The sequence below is a fragment of the Eurosta solidaginis genome, chromosome 4 (genome assembly GCF_040869045.1).
Source record: "Eurosta solidaginis isolate ZX-2024a chromosome 4, ASM4086904v1, whole genome shotgun sequence".
Classification (NCBI taxonomy): Eukaryota; Metazoa; Arthropoda; class Insecta; order Diptera; family Tephritidae; genus Eurosta; species Eurosta solidaginis.
The window spans coordinates 22,432,516-22,450,202 of NC_090322.1; the positions used below are offsets into that span (position 1 = coordinate 22,432,516).

Consider the following 17,687-nt stretch of genomic DNA (forward strand, 5'->3'; position numbering starts at 1 on the left):
CCGCCGTCTCCCCTGATCGGTCACGAAATCGACATGAATACAAAATTATGTTTTTTATTTAGTTGAACGGCGATAGAAAATGGTTTTTTTTTTTTTTCTAAAATGCAATTATTGTTATTTTTTAATTTTTCTAAATTTGAAAAATTGTATTTTGTTTTTGGAATAGTAAGTAGAAAATTTTTCAGACAACCTGCCATAGCTGCGCAGATAGATCCATTTCGAAGGGTGCTAAGCCTTCATAATCAGTACGCTTTAGGCATGCTGCGCTAACCATTTAGCTATACAGCGGTGGTTTGTTTGACTGGCAAATTTGCTACTTCTATTCTTTTTACCAACTATATTTATTCAGTGTTGCGCCATCTGGTGAAAATCACTGATAATGCTGGATTTTTGTTTATTGTCAATTACTTTGTTTGACATTCCCAAGTGCTCATGGTTTATTAACAATTGTTTTTGTTTTTATCGGCCTATTGATAAATCATTCAAGGTTCGAATCGAGCTCAAGGCCAGAACAATAATGATGGCGCAACACTGAATAAATATAGTTGGTAAAAAGGAATAGAAGTAGCACATTTGCCAGTCAAACAAACCACCGCTGTATAGCTAAATGGTTAGCGCAGCATGCCTAAAGCGTACTGATGATGAAGGCTTAGCACCCTTCGAAATGGATCTATCTGCGCAGCTATGGCAGGTTGTCTGAAAAATTTTCTACTTACTATTCCAAAAACAAAATACAATTTTTCAAATTTAGAAAAATTAAAAAATAACAATAATTGCATTTTTTCACCAGAAAATAAAATGGAAATGCCCCTGAAGATGCTAAAAAAGTTTTAGCGAAACGTCGGGAAAAACAGTGGAATGTTTCATTTGCACTAATCAGCGGTTAGATCGGACTAGCCTATGGAAAAAGAAAATTCCTCTAAAAATACATATATCAAAATTTTTCAAATTTAGAAAAATTAAAAAATAACAATAATTATCATTAGAAGAAAAAAAAAATTATTGTTCTGGCCTTGAGCTCGATTCGAACCTTGAATGATTTATCAATAGGCCGATAAAAACAAAAACAATTGTTAATAAACCATGAGTTGGTAAAAAGGAATAGAAGTAGCAAATTTGCTAGTCAAACAAACCACCGCTGTATAGCTAAATGGTTAGCGCAGCATGCCTAACGCGTACTGATGATGAAGGCTTAGCACCCTTCGAAATGGATCTATCTGCTATGGCAGGTTGTCTGAAAAATTTTCTACTTACTATTCCAAAAACAAAATACAATTTTTCAAATTTAGAAAAATTAAAAAATAACAATAATTATCATTAGAAAAAAAAAAATTATTGTTCTGGCCTTGAGCTCGATTCGAACCTTGAATGATTTATCAATAGGCCGATAAAAACAAAAACAATTCATAATTTTTTAACTGAATACAAGTGGCTTGTTTATTTTAAACAAAAAAGCAATGTTTTTGTAAATATTGTTTCTTATTTGCAAGTGATACTTGTGACTAGAAATCGAATGTTCCTCTCAATGCACTTGTCAAAGTTCTTGTGACATCGTTTGCAAAGTTGTCCGGTAAAGAAGGTGTGCTAAATAACCACGCTATTAATAAATATCCCTCTAAGTCAGCCCTTTTTAGTCAAGATTTCATAAATATTTATGAAAATCCAGGAAAGGAAATCACTAATTTGCTTTCTTCTCATCGCATGGAACAAGTTCAGAAAAATAGAAGATTGCTGGAGATTATTATAAAAACTATTATTCTTTGTGGGCGACAGAATTTAGCATTAAGAGGCCATAGAGATGACGGTAAACTTAAGTCATAAAGGGCTTGAAGAACAGTCACGTACACCTGTTAGGAGGTGAATCCGCCCCTTTGCGCAATCAAGGTGGAATGTCCCCCAGCTAGCTCAGGGCGAGAGGTCGGGGCCATTAACCCTTGTCCACCTTGATGCGGGGCGGATGTCACAATCATCATTATTTTCACCTCCATGCACGCCCCTCGCGGGAAGCCCACCCTACCTTGGGCCGCTCGATTTGTTTCGCCTGGCAGCGAGTCCCCTTTTCCTCTGCTCCAAATGACCCTATTTACTTACCCTAGCGTCATCTTCCCCCTCTCCAACCGATTAGATTTAGCAAACCATCATCCTTTTCTTTTCAATTCACTTTAACATTTTTATTCTTAAAATATCTTAATCCTATACAAAGATTGAAATAAAAGACTATTTACGCCAAAAGAAATTTTTAAAACTGACTTGCTTAGAAAATATACGTATGTAAAACACCATGTATGTGTAATAATCCAAAGTTAAAGAATCTTTATGGCGACGAGTATTTACACACGACAAAATTAAAATTATTACCATAAGGCATCAGCCTAAACTCAAATGGAATCGTCCACGTAAATGCAATCTGCACAAACCTCACATAAAAAAACTATATCGATACGAATATTGTGGTATAATATTGTACAAGAAAGGATACATGTAAAGAAACAATAGAAAACTTGTATTACGTACGAAATATTCATAGACAAAAAAAATCTTTAAAGTATTATTGTATCTTGGCAAAATTTTTGCGCATAACATCTCACACACAAGAAAAAATACTTCTTCAAATGACAAGTATATTGGTATGAACCTCCAAATTTTATAAGTTATACACATGACCGTTTGATCACAAAAAAAAGTTCACCCAAACGATTGTAGGCCCAATCGTAGCCAAATTCACAATTAGCAATACACCCTAGTGCGTACCTACGAGAGCGCTCTTTTCGGGGGGTCAGGGGTTATTTGCAGGGTTTATCAGTCACTGCACTCTAAATAAAAAAATGTAGATTGTCTTACAGGACACGTTTGGTAGGTTTTTTCCTATGACTTACAGGCGCCATTTTGAATTTTGACAATTTGCTTTTACAAGGAAACGTTAATTTTACCATATACAAACGCAAACATTAAATAGCTTAATATACAAAGGAATGATTTTTTTTTAACGATAAGCGATTCGATACACAAAAAAACTAAAATTAGCCTACCCTCATACGTATATTAACGTTGCGACCTTTTGGTTGTTTTAATTTTCCCCGTTTTCTTGAAAGGTGAGTTGATGCACTCAACACTCTTGATTGCTGTCTTCGATCATTATATTTGTACAGAAAATCCTTTATAGCATGGCAATTATGGTAAGATGGTGAAAAAAAATTTATGTAAATGAAATATCCCTGGCGCCACACAGAAGCCTTTGGGCATTAGTGGTGATACTCCTACAGGAGGAACGAAAGATTCAATTTAGTCTTGAAATTGCTGGACGATTCTACGCCAATTTGGCATTCACGCTCCTCAGGCCATACATATGCACCTCCGTGTTATGTCCAAAGACAAGCATTAGGGTGGATGCCATATAGAATTTATCCCAAAAAAAAAAAAGAATCTTACCAAAAAAATTTTATCATGAAGATTATTTTATGCAAATTTCAAGATTTGGAGTGGGGATTTACACTTACTGAACTCCGGGCCTACATACGCATTATGCCAGGTCCGGATTTCTGGGGAAGATTCGTGACCGAAGTCGAAGTGGAGGTTACGCGAACCCCAAATGGCGCGAAAGTCCCTATATGTACATAAAAAAAATATACTGTTCTAACACTCACCAAATAAGTGGTATTCCACATGCTTTATGCCGGCCGAATTTTGGCTCCTGCCTGAATTTACAATTTTTAGTCGGCCGAACGCGCGATTAATGTTTGGCTTTTTGCCTTATTGGAGGGTTTCTTACACAAAACACCATTTACTTCGCACTAAAACTGTTTTAAATTTTTCGCGCACAAGGGATATGCACTTTACTATTAGAAATTGTTAATATCAAAAACATTTTTGTAAGCGGGCGGCGCGCTGTAGACTTGTATGCTGCTATATTCAACAACTATAACTCTTTCCCTACAGTTAGCTATTCTTATATAGCCTGTGTTCGTGAGGAACACCGTTTTCATGTGCCGTTTTATCTCGCCATCCTTACATCAACCGCAACCATTGTCGCTCGATACCCATCCCTGTCCTGTCCTTATTTCTCCACATCATTATCGCTCATCTGGCAACCCTTCGAAACGAGCTTTTACAAATTCACCATATTGGGAAATTTGTTGGTATTCCTTTATTTGACGTTTCGCGTTTGTTTATATTTTTATGCGCTAATTAATATCGTGGCGATTAAATATTGATTTCGCGTTCGATTTTTTTTTATTAAGTGCAGTGATTTGGTGTAGCTAGCAAAAAAAACCCAAAATGGTTATGTGCTGCATTTGTCCCAGATAATATGTATTTGGGCTGGCTATGGAAGAAGTCACTTCCATGTATATGGTGCAGGGGTCGGGATCCAAAATAACAAAAATGAGCAGTTTGGGGCTTTGGTTGACTGCTAATGGCGTCCAAAAATTATCGGCGGAGGTGGCCAACGACGACCAAACGCCTTAGGCACATCAAAAAGGTAAAATACTAAAAATTTTAATTATAAATATTTGCAGTTGAAGCTGGCAGTTTTCATGTGGTTGTTGTAATTTTGATGCATTTGTTACCCAACACAAAAAAATTGTGCACTTATATAAGTGTTACGCTTTCATGCCCAAAATAATTAAAGGTTTTTGTTTCCTTTTCTTTCTTTACTTCTTTTTCAGTGCGTACCTTAGGAGGCTCCGGCTTTGGGCCCTTTGCTGGGGAATATTTAGAATAAGATGCCACGATTTTCCAACTTTTCTTTTTTTTGAGGGGAGGAGGGGGTCCTAAAAATCACAAAATTATCATCCGCAACTCTAGGAAACTCTTAGTTTATGAAATATAAGCCTTTTAATTTCCAAATTTAGTAAAATTTCAACTTAAGTTCTGCACTTAAAATTCGGGTCGCACATGTCGATAGCGGTATCAAAGGACGCGTATTTGCGTCAAGATTCAGAATCCGAAAGCAGCAACTACATTTTTTATCTCGTTTAAAAATTATTTGCATGTGGTGAATAGTGTTGCCAGCTCCGCAACAATATCTTTTCAACTTGGTAGAAGATTATAAGGTGGTGACACGTCGACATAAATGCAAACAAACATACACTATCAATGTATTTTGTTTTGTAATAATCTGAAAAATTTGAAATTAATGTATTTAATTCGAACAAGTGCAGAATACATACATTTGTCAAAAAAAAAAAAAAAAAATAAAAAATTGGACTTTATAGAGATTTTTATGCTGATTCCAACGGTAATTCTGCGTAGAACACCTTTCTGCATAGGCGGCCTTCGGCCGCGCTTAAAAAAAATTACCCTGGGCTACGCCATGCCAATTCTGGGTGTGTGGTATAACCGTGGCTACCGCTTCTGCGTAGTACACCCTTCTGCGGAGCACCCCAAATAATATTAGACTACAATTATTAAAAGTGTTTTACAAAAACAAAATACATTAATAGTGTATGTTTGTTTGCATTTATGTCAACGTTCCACCACCTTATAATGTTCTGCCAAGATAAAAAGATATTGTTGCGGAGCTGGCAACACTATTCACCACCGTCATTTGTTTAATTGCAACAACGAAAAAAGCGCGAATAGTACCGACGGGTTTTCCGCGAATAACTTTTAAACGAGAAAAATGTAGTTTCTGCTTTCGGATTCTGAATCTTGACGCAAATACGCGTCTTTTGATATGCGCTATCGACATGTGCGACCCGAATTTTAAGTGCAGAACTTAAGTTGAAATTTTACTAAATTTGGAAATTGAAAGGATTATATTTCATAAACTAAGAGTTTCCTAGAGTTGCGGATGATAATTTTGTGATTTTTAGGACGCCCTCTACCCCTAAAAATCAGCAAAAGTTTGAAAATCGTGGCACCTTATATAAAATCCAACCCCCTTTGCTCCCTGCTGCCACAATCAAGCGGGACAAGGTGCGCTCAAAGCCCAACGCGGGGAACACCCACACTCTGACAGAACTTTTAAATTCTACACATCCAAGAGCTACTTATATAAGCAACACGAATCAAAACGATCTTATTCAATACTGCAAAGATGAAATTCAATCTATTTTGATAGAGAGGGTTAAAAAAAAGCTAGATTTTTTGCAATTATTTTCGATGAAACTACTGATTGTAGTCATACTGAGCAACTCAGCCTTTGTTTGCGGTATATATATGATGGCAATATAAGAGAAGATTTTGTAACTTTCCTTGATGCGTACGATTCGATCCGAGAAGATGTTATAAATGGAGAAAAAAATTTATAGTGTAGCCTTGGCACATATAGTGATCAATATTTTTAATAATTTTGGACTACCCTTCGAAGATTGCGTTGGAATTGGAACGGATGGATGTTCTGTAATGACATCAGAAATTAAGGGAGCTGTGCAGGAACTTCTTAAAATATGTACCAATGCTAATCATTGTCCGTGTTTCAACCATTTTAATAACTCGCTTGCGAAAACGTCGAAAGTTTTTCAAACAAAGGATTGTATTGCGTTGATGAAAAAATGATCAGTTTTCCAAATCAGTCTCCGAAACGTACCATAGTTTTCAAAAAAAATCTGCAGGAATCATTAAGTGGACTATGTGAAACGCGCTGGTGTAAAAAACATGATGGTATAATGCAGTTTGAAGAAAACATCACAAAAATTGTTGCTTCGTTTCAAGAAATTTCTACTTGGCAGGATCCAACAACAAGTTCTGAGGCCCGTTCTATGTTGAAATCTATTTGCGAGACAGAGTTCGTGATTTCAATGATTTGTTTGAGCACTTTCTGTTACACGGCCACTAAGCTTACTTTTGAAAACACCGTCAATACATTTGAATCAAGCTTCTGAAGCATTGAGTGACACTTTGCGAACATTAAAAAACCATAGACTTGAAGCAGGAAGTCGTTTTTCGGGACTTTACAAAAAAATAGTCGCTTTAGCAGATGAGTTGAAGTTTGATATTGTACTCCCACGAATTGCTAAAAAGCAAATACATCGAGCGAATTATACTTCATCAGACGCTGAAGAGTATTATCGAAAAGCAATTTATATACCTCATCTTGATCATATTATTCTTGATTTACAAGGTAGATTACCTGAAGATACATTGCAAGTTTTTAATCTTAATTTGCTACTCCCATCGCGAATCATCAAAGATAATACACTGCAAAAAAAGAATTTGTCTAAAGAGCTTGTCCAAGATCTTGGAAAACGATACACATCTCTTATTGGAGGAAATAAAATTAATCTAGATGGAGAGCACGAAGTGTGGTCAGAACGCTGGTCTGATAAGAAACACAAAAAATTAATTCCACTATCAGCTGAAAAAGTTTTAAATGATTGCAATGAATATGCGTTTCTATCAATAAATGCTCTTATAAAAATTCTGGCCACGCTTCCAGCTAGCAATGCTTGTGCTGAAAGGAGTTTTTCGACACTTCGCCGGTTGAAAACGTGGTTACGGTCTACAATGTCCCGAAACAGACTCACTGGTCTTGCACTTTTAAATACCCATTTCGATATTGAGATTGATATTGATCATATAATTGAGAGATATGTAAAAAAAGGGAAGCATAGAATTAAATTTCCTGTGTGAATATGAACTATGTAGAAGATAAAAATGATGTCAAAAAATTGGATGTACTATTGTTAATTTGAATAACTAAATGAAACCAAATATGTGTATGAAATTATTAAACAATGTAAAAAAATACTAATAAATTTACCCCTAAAAAATAACGGTCTGCTATAGTCTCCCTTGTTGTTTTGTCTTGCATTTTCACGTATAAAGTATCTTGATGTGAACTTTGTTCAAAACACATCAGCTATTGGGAGAAACAATTACTAACTGAAATGTTGGTGCCGTTTGTCGTATCGCTGTAGTCGTATCCCTAACGTAACCCTATACGATACATTGTGATCGAATAATGGTGCCTTAACCTAAAAGTCGTGAAAATTTCATAAAAATGAAGAAAACGCAAAAAATTACAAACATATTCCACAAAAAATAAGTCTCTTACTCATAACGTATCCAAAACAATAAATACAATCTACAAAAAGTTGTCAAATTCACCAACTCAAATATTTTGTTACGACCTTATTTTTCGTGGAATATGTTTGTAATTTTCAGTGTTTAATGCGAAATTTTTTTTTTTTTTTTGGGTTTGAAATAGATGGCAAGGAGCAGTGCTCCAACACAGCCAGGTTATTCCTCCTTTTTCGTGATAACTATGGCGAAAATTTAAGCATTTGTAAAAGTGATTTTGTTAGTACAAGATATTATATGATATGAAATCTATTTTATAAAGGCGAAAATGTTGGTGATTAATATGTCGTGAATACGGAAAACATTCGCGTGATCATTCCAATTCCTTGGAACTACCAATCACCAAGTAAGAAAATGTTTAAGTGACAAATGATGAGCTTCAAGTGAAGTTATTTTGCAGATTTGAAAGGAAGCATTTTACTCATTACTAAACAAAATTAAGGACCATTTACGCAAACGCGTTCGAGGGAAGGCTTTACCCCTATTTTAAAATTATGCGACACATTCAGATTCCTTGCTGATGTCAGCTATCAAAAATGCTGTGGAAATGATTTTGGTGTTGGACTGGTTTTAGATATTATTGAGAAGCATATTTGTACGCAGTGGATTAAAACCCAAACAGCAAAAATTGTATTTTACTCTAAAACAGGATGCCCAGGAGTAGTGATTAGTAACAATAGGACTCACGTTGGCATAATTTTACCTATTTTGGCTGCATCCGAACTGCGGCCAGCCTCGTCCAACTTCGGAATATCGCTCCATAAAGTTTTCTATAAATGTGCACAAAATTGCTGATTATTGTTTGATTAAAAAATGTTTAACTACCGGCTTTAAATTTTGTTTTTTTTTTGTAACGTTTTATGAGCCCGTGCACCATCTAACTCTTATCAAAGGTGGTATCAAAAGACGCGTCTCGATCTCCGTTTTTAGGATTCGAAAGCGGAAATTAAAAATTTTATTTCTGTCTCAAAATATTTACAAAAACCCACAAAATGGCCCGAGAGGGTCCGAAATATGAGGCCCGATCCACGCATTTGGCCGCGATTTGTGAAAATAACCCTGGGTAGGTCCAACGCCTTTCTGCATTAGTGTGTACAAAAAATCTGGCAAAATACAACCACATGAAAATTTGAACCGAAATGATACGATAGAAATTAAATTTTTAATTTTTGTTTTCGGATTCTTAAATCGGAGGTCGAAACGCGTCTTTTGATACCAACTTTGATAAGAGTTAGATGGTGCACGGGCTCATAAAACGTTACAAAAAAAAAAAAACAAAAAATTTAAAGCCCGTAGTTAAACATTTTTAAATCAAACAATAATCATCAATTTTGTGCACATTTATAGAAAAAACAACGTTTAGACGAAGGATTACATTGAATAACTTTTTGACTTTATGGAGCGATATTCCGAAGTTGGACGAGGCTGGCCGCAATTGTTAAAAATTAGGTGGTGAACCGGCTTGTAAAACGTTACCTTTTTTCAAAACAACTGAAAAATTGTACGAGACAACTGCTAGTAATCAGTTGTAAGATTTTGACAATTACTAATACAACGTTGTAAACGGTAATGCCACAAAAAGTTGTTAGACTAGACAACTCAATCGACATTTTTTTTGACAGGTTGAGTTGTAATCTGTAATACCAAATTGCGAAATTTCAACCCAACCAGAGTTGAGTTGTAAACGGTAATAGGGGCGTAAAAAACTGTGTGAGCTGTCATGTTATTTGATTTTGCTTGTGCTTGCGCTTTTGAGAAAAACAACAGTCTCAGTTCTAGCACAAACAAAAAACGAAAAGCGAAAGAAATGAAATGCCGTAAACAGTCGCATCTTCGTATATTTAATTATTGATATATTAATAGGATAGTATAGGACAGTATAGGATAGAATAGGATAATATAAATAAGTTATTCGATAATATAATATAAATAAGTTATTCGATGATCACGTTCCACTAAAAATAAAAACACCTAAATACAAGAATAGCCCTTGGCTCAATGCTACATTAAAACACCTTATCCACCTTCGTAACCAAGCCTACTCACGGTGGAAAAGGTACAAAACAGTCGAAGCGCATAGCTGCTTTAAAACAGCTCGGCTTACTGCAAACAAAGCCATAAGGCTGGCCAAGGCAAATTATTTTAAGTATAAGTTTAGTTCTGCTTAGAATATAAAAGAAAAGCGGAACAAAATCAAACAAATAGGAATTGGTAAGCCCAAAAGTGACCTGTCTCATCCCCCTGATGTCGACATCAACGAAATAAATAATACTTTTGTAAGACTACCGAACTCAGCCGACAATGTGTGTATTGATAACTACTCCGTGCGTGTTAATGTTGACACTAGCCCTTTCGAGTTTTTTTGTGTCGATAATTGTGATGTTGTCCAAGCCATACTTTCTGTGAAGTCTAACGCAATGGGGCTTGATGGTATATGTTCAAAGTTTTTAAAAGTCATTCTTCCCAAAATCCTTCCCCACATTACTTACTTGGTCCACTCAATTTTGACGACCGGTGTCTTCCCAATATACTGGAAAGCTGCAAAAGTTATTCCAATCCGTAAACAAAATAATGAGTATCGACCAATAGCCATACTCCCTTTCCTCTCTAAGGTCGTTGAACGTATTCTACATGGACAAATCGTATCATATGTACATGAATATAAGCTCCTGTCAGACAGTCAGTCCGGTTTCAGGTCAAAGCGGAGCTGTACAACGGCACTATTATCTGTGACAGAAGAAATTCGTGAGCGAGTGGATGAAAGTTACATTGCCTTCTTAACACTTCTTGACCACTCCAAAGCTTTCGATTCTGTAGACCACACTCTGCTCTGTAGGAAGCTGGAAAACCTATTTAACTTCACTGGTCATGCAGTTGCCCTTATAAGATCATATCTTGGCGATAGGACTCAAGCAGTATGTATAGATGGTGAAAAGTCTGACTTCCTTCATGTCTTAAGAGGCGTCCCTCAAGGCTCTATCCTGGGTCCTCTGTTATTTGTTCTGTACATCAATGACTTACCTGATGTCCTTAAGTATTGTAATGTTCATATCTACGCTGATGATGTGCAGTTGTTTACGTGTTGTCCTCGTGATCAAACTAACTTGTGCATAAGTAACTTAAACCACGATTTGAATCAAATATTTTCATGGGCTGCTATGAATGGCTTATGTATAAACCCGAATAAGTCAAAATGTATTGTTATTCATAGAAGGTCTTTTCCCACTAATGATTTAGAGAATGTAGTGTTCGACAATTCCGTTATAGAATACGTAGATACGGCGAAAAACTTAGGTGAAATTTTTAACAAAACATTGACATGGAAAGACCATATTTTTAGAACGGTTGGGAAAGTGTATGGAATGCTTCGTACACTATGGTTAACACAGCATTTCACGCCTTTGCACATAAGACTACTTCTGGCTAAAGCGTTACTTAATACCTACGCTACTCCATGGTTGTGTGATTTACTCAAACTGTGACTATCTGTGCAAGAACAAACTAAATGTTTACAACAACATTGCTAGATATGTTTATGGATTGAAAAGATTTGACCACGTATCTCAACATGCTGAAAGGTTGCTAAACATTTCTTTCGAAAATCTTTTAAAAGTCAAAACACTGCCCTTCCTCCATAAATTGATACACACGAAGGAACCTGACTATCTATATCGTAAGCTTATTTTTCTGCAATCATCAAGATCGGTGCTTCTTCTTAAGCACATCAGATACCGCTCGCTAACCTCTGAGCGCCAATTCTTTGTTACTGCAATACGTCTTTGGAACTCGCTACCTACAAGTCTTCGACTCTTAAGTAATGCTCTGCACTTCAGAAAAGAGCTAACATCATTTTTTAACGACTCTTAAACTGGATCTCAAAATGTTGTTATTAAAATGTTCATTTCTAAGTCCTTTTCCTTTCTCTGTGTCTTCTTTCTTTATTTGTTAAATACTATTCAATCTATAACCAGCCAAAGGTTATCATCACTACTGCTGTCTTTTAATATTTATTAACTACTCTTCTTTAGTTTTAAGATTTACATTTACATACATAAATATTTCACTATTGTCCGTTATATTTAATTTAATTTGATTAATCTAATTTATTATTATTATAAATGTTCAATTTTTATAGCTCATGCTATTCATGACTAGCACTGTTAAATAATTTGTCAAAATTGTTGTGCTAGGAACAAATTTTCAAATAAATACATACATACATACATACAATACGCTAACAAAATTTCCATACAATCAATTGACAGGCTGTTTCGCATAGTTAGCGTACGTAAAATCATATAAAAGTTATATGAATCGATTCGATGGATCAGCCGCAGTGCATAGGCCTATTTTTGTTAACAAATATTACTCTATTTGTTTATAATTAATAGCAACAGTTTTTTGTAAATTCGGAAATCTGTGCAAATATCGAAATTGAAGTTTGTAATACCCATTATGTTCACAAACCCCCCTGAATTCGAAACTCTAAAAGCTGCATTGTCGCGTTGATCAAATGTTTCATCTCTACATATGTATATATTCGTACGCGCCAAACGGTGAGAGAACTACTGCCTTATGCGGCAGTTACTCACGAACGTACGTAGAAAAAACGTGTCAGCTGACACGACCTATCTTATGAGTGTGCAATGTAAACGAAAACTCACCGACGTGCAACGCCCGTACGTACGTAGCCCGGAACGTAGAAATCAAAACAATTTTGATTTTTTCCGTAAGAACGTGTCAGCTGATCGCTCTCTCACTAGACAGAGTTGCCTAGTAAACTTTTGTGCGCTAATTTTTGACCGTTTGCAATTTTATGCAAAAATGCCTAATTAAAGTTTGAAAAATTGTGGAAATAATTCGAAATAATTATGTAAAAGTGTTGATTATAAATATTTAATCTATTTATACTTATTTAATATGTATTCCGGCCTTTTATAATATCAAAAATTAAATTGGAAAAAGTTGATGTTTCCAAAAGCATACATGCAAAATGGTCAATGGCAACAGTGCTTATCTGTAAACAATACACACACAAATATGTTATGTACATGTACACAGACGCACACATTGATTCCTACGGGCTTGAGAGTTCGGTCAAACGTGCTTCGTACGACAAACGTCCTTACGTACGGCACACGTCGGTGGGTAACTGCCGCATTACTCACCAACGTACGTACCAAAAACGTGTCAGCTGACACGACCATCTTATGAGTGTGCAATGTAAACGAAAACTCACCGACGTGCAACGCCCGTACGTACGTAGCCCGGAACGTAGAAATCAAAACAATTTTGATTTTTTCTGTAAGAACGTGTCAGCTGATCGCTCTCTCACTAGACAGAGTTGCCTAGTAAACTTTTGTGCCCTAATTTTTGACCGTTTGCAGTTTTATGCAAAAACACCTAATTAAAGTTTGAAAAATTGTGAAAATAATTCGAAATAATTATGTAAAAGTGCTGATTATAAATATTTAATCTATTTATACTTATTTAATATGTATTCCGGCCTTTTACAATATCAAAAATTAAATTGGAAAAAGTTGATGTTTCCATAAGCATACATACAAAATGGTCAATGGCAACAGTGCTTATCTGTAAACAATACACACACCAATATGTTATGTACATGTACACAGACGCACACATTGATTCCTACGGGCTTGAGAGTTCGGTCAAACGTGCTTCGTACGACAACCGTCCTTACCTACGGCACACGTCGGTGGGTAACTGCCGCATTACTCATTTTCAGTTCAAATAAAATATTCACCCCTATTATGGTTGTCAACGTCAACTGTCGCTTCGTATCAATATCAACATCACGTCGTATCAATATCAACGTCGCGTCAATACAATTCTGGTATTTACTTCGTCAATGTATTGACGTTGACGTGTTATCGACAATTTCAAAGCAAAACTACGATCCTTATACTTTTGACAATTGTTTATTTACAATTTGTTGTGCATAAAAAGTATTTAAGTTTTGTTTAAAGATTTAAAGATGTTTTTTTACGAAAGTTCTAGCTCAAGCGATGAGGAGAGGAAGGAGATGTTGCTGTGGGTTAAGAAGGTTGGCAACCTGCTCCTCCAATGGGCTCAGCACCAATTGCCTGTATCTTCCTCCTCCTGTGGCGCGGCACTCCTGCTTGTTTTGCACGAGTTTTCTTTTGACCTTGCATTTCAGATCCCTCCAAACCTTTAAATTTACAAAATGTTAAACCACATAACTTTAAAAATAAGTTGTTTTTTACCTTTTGCCAACCCTCACCATCTCTGAGTGGTGGACCGAGAGCATTGATTGCAATTGCAATATCCTGCCATTGCGCCTTAAAATTATTGGGAACTGTCCCTTTGGAAAATCCTTTAGCAAGCGCAGGATTTTTTTCTAATTCCAAAACAAGCTGCGCAAATTGATTGCTGTTTATTATTTTCATTTTTTTATCCATTTTCCTAAATTAAATAAAAGCTAAACAAATAAAGTGTGTAAAAAGGTATAATTCAGAATTATTTTACCAAATTTTTACAGCAGAATATTTAATTGAGCGCTTGTCGTCACCAAAAACTGTGTTGACAGATTTTATGTTGACACGCGTCAATAGAATATCAATATTGTTGTAGTCAATACCAAAAAAGCATCAACAGCTGTCAATAGTTATCGACATTGACAACGCCGATACCATTTCATGAGCGTCGACACTATTTTTGACAATATTGACTTGATATTGACAACCGTAATAGGGGTGATTGTTTCCCATTGTTGCCACTTACCTATATTGGTCTGTACTAAAATCCTTAAAAATTTTTACTAAAATAATTGTTAGCGCACAAAAAAACTTTAAAGAGAAGTAATAACTTAACCGGCCTATTTTTTTGGACAAATTTTACTTACGCGTAAACGCATAGGTCTTTATTTAACAGATTCTGTTTTTTTATTTTAGGTGCTTTCAAAAAAATATGAAATCACAAATAATGAGTCAACTTTTGTCCAAACTCACTAAATTTATTTATTATTACAATTAACTGCAAATTTTACTCAAAATGTGCATTTCCAGATTTTATGCTCATTTTATATATAGCACGGCTTATACTGAACAAAAAGTAATAAATTGCTACAAAAATATAACATTAAATTTTTTATATTGTCTTTTATGCTAATTTATTTTATTTCTTATTTTATTTTATTATATATTCTTTTATTTCAACTTAGTTTATTATTATTTAAATGCAACTTGACTGAATCTAAATTGAAAAAAATACAAATTGGTTGAATTTCGACCACAGGCGATACTAGTTGATATTACTGCGGCTTCCCTCAGCGCCCAGAGTCGCTGTAAAATCAATAGTGTTGATTTTAACAGTCGCAGAAATTAACAGTCGCAAAAAGCAGCAGTTGTGAAATATGAAATCAACGCTTTTTGCAAACTGCGAGCGACTGATATTTTGCGTTTTGTTATGATTTTTGTTTACTAAGACGAGGCGCTACAGCATTATACGTAATACGCTGTACATATATATGTACATACATGCCGAAAGCCGCCAACGCAGAAAGGTGTTCTGCGCAAAAATACTATGGATACCACCCTAGGTTTCGGAGGGACCCCCGGGTAATTTTTTGGTTTTTCGTTAATATCTTTTGAACGAGTTAAATTTTTTATTTTCCGCCTTCCGATTTTTAATACTGATGTTAAGATGCATCGTTTGACAGCTCTCTCGATATTTTTGGTAGCGTATTAGCAGTCGACTTTTACCGTAGTTTTCGGCATAATAAATAACGCACTATATTTATGCTTTCTACTCGAACTCTATTTTTTTCGACTCTATTTTTCCTTCATTTGAAGTCTTGTCTTAAAACAATTTCTATGAATACACAATTTATTTATATAAGGTGTGAAAAGTTAAAGTTACAGTGCCACATATATGAGGTAGAGTCTAGAACAGCAGTGAACTGCTAATACACCTCCAAAAATGTCATGGAGGTGTCAAAAGATGGGTTTTAGACCTCAGTATTAATAATCCGAGGACGGAAACAAAGGAAAACTTAGTTTTTCGCTTAAAAACCACCGGCCTAATAGCTCTTATATAAAATAACCCAAACATAATAAACATTGGCCCATCAAACAACGGAAACAAATTTCATTTGTTACATTGACAATTCGGCAATTCGACCCATCAAGCGTATTCAATACAGCATTAATGAGATAATTAATAATTTGAATTTTGTATGGAAGATTGAGTTCAATAAGGACTTTAATTAACTTGACTAATTAGTTCAGTACTGTGTAAAATTCCTTTAAGTCAAAAAAGAAATAATGAACTGTAAACAGTAAGTTGTCCACACAAAAACGACGAGTCAGCTTTGGGGCCATAGATCCCCAAAAGAGAGATGATTGCACTTCGAAACCACAGTGAGAGCACAATTGTGTTGTGAAATGTGAACCCCTGTAAAATGCGAACCCCTTTAAATTTTAAATGGTGTACATACGTCGAATCTCTGAAGTATTTTTGGAAGTTTAATTGAATACGTCTGACATTCACGAGAGGGGAGTGCTACCATTTCACGCCATGCTTTTTGGTGTGCATATTATGTAATATTTTTATTATGTAGTTTCTATTTCCAATTTCTGCTCCTTTAATTTAGCTTCTTCCACCCTTAAGGCTTTCACATTTCGCTCTCGAGTCTCTGGATCTTCGTTTTCATGCGCACTTGAGTGTAAATTTCGCTCCAAAGCTGAAGGAAAATCTAAGGTGCAAGAATCACACCTATAAACATTATCTCCCAGATGCTTACGTAAATGCGTCAGTAGAGCACTACTTGTAGCAAAGCCGCGGTCGCAGTATTTGCATTTGTATGGTTTCTCACCAGTGTGAGTACGCATATGGGTGCGTAAATTTGCGATAAGTGTAAAGCTATTTAGTAAAGACAAAATGTAAAGTTGAAATACACTTAGACATATGTATATTTTCAGATATGGTTTCCATTATTATAGCTTACCGCTTTTCGCAAAAGTTACATTTATGCGGCTTTTCACCACTATGAATTAGTTGATGTCTTCTTAAATCCGATTTAATTCTAAAACTTCTTCCACAAATAATGCACTGGTGACGATTTATTTCTTCAAGAGCTGTTTTTGGTCTGGAAAAAAATTTCACAGAAAAAACAACAAACTTTGATTTAAATGTATGTGAATGAAAGATGATGCTTCGACCAAAAAGGTTTTCTTATCGAAACCCGCTAATGGAATCAGATGAAAAGGACGCTCCCGCAATCTGCTGGAAGGCAAAGGTGGGAAACAAATAAAATTGCCTTGGTGTTGGAGCAGCCTTTAATAGATTAGCTAAAAAATCCTTGGTTCGAATTCGAGCTTAAGGCCTTTAACAAAAATGTTTGTGATAACTATTTTCGTAATTGAAAAATAATTTTTTTATTTTAGAATAAAAGGAAAAATTTCAGACACCTGCCCTACCATTCATAGCAAAAAGGCAGCAAAGTGTAAAAAGTAAAACCGGAAAAAATTTTATTTTTATTTGGGAATTTTTAAATTTCTTAAGTAAACTTCAAATTTAAGAGCTTGTGTTTTAGTAGTTTTAGTTAGTGAGGAAATTGTTTTCGCATAAACTTATTGGCATTAAATTTCCTAAAAGTCAGTAAATGCGTTTGCTGCCTTTTT

At 35.3% G+C, this 17,687-nt stretch overlaps 1 protein-coding gene and 1 long non-coding RNA gene across 2 annotated transcripts in view; both read right to left on the reverse strand.

Annotated features, from left to right (window-relative positions):
- Positions 1–13,945: 13,945 nt before the first annotated feature.
- LOC137247708 (uncharacterized) lies at positions 13,946–14,806 on the reverse strand. The gene is made up of 3 exons (XR_010951881.1): positions 14,533–14,806; positions 14,271–14,469; positions 13,946–14,215 (listed from the first exon to the last, which is right to left on the reverse strand). It is a non-coding gene; the product is annotated as an uncharacterized lncRNA (long non-coding RNA).
- Positions 14,807–15,056: 250 nt separating this feature from the next.
- The window catches only part of LOC137248430 (zinc finger protein 91-like), a 92,134-nt gene continuing 89,503 nt past the window's right edge, over positions 15,057–17,687 (reverse strand). Inside the window, exons 17-18 of the mRNA XM_067779368.1 lie at positions 17,012–17,152; positions 15,057–16,926 (exon numbers count right to left, since the gene is read on the reverse strand). Coding sequence (XP_067635469.1) covers positions 16,617–16,926; positions 17,012–17,152 — 451 coding nt within the window. The 3' untranslated portion in view covers positions 15,057–16,616. The remainder of the gene's footprint in view (positions 16,927–17,011; positions 17,153–17,687) is intronic.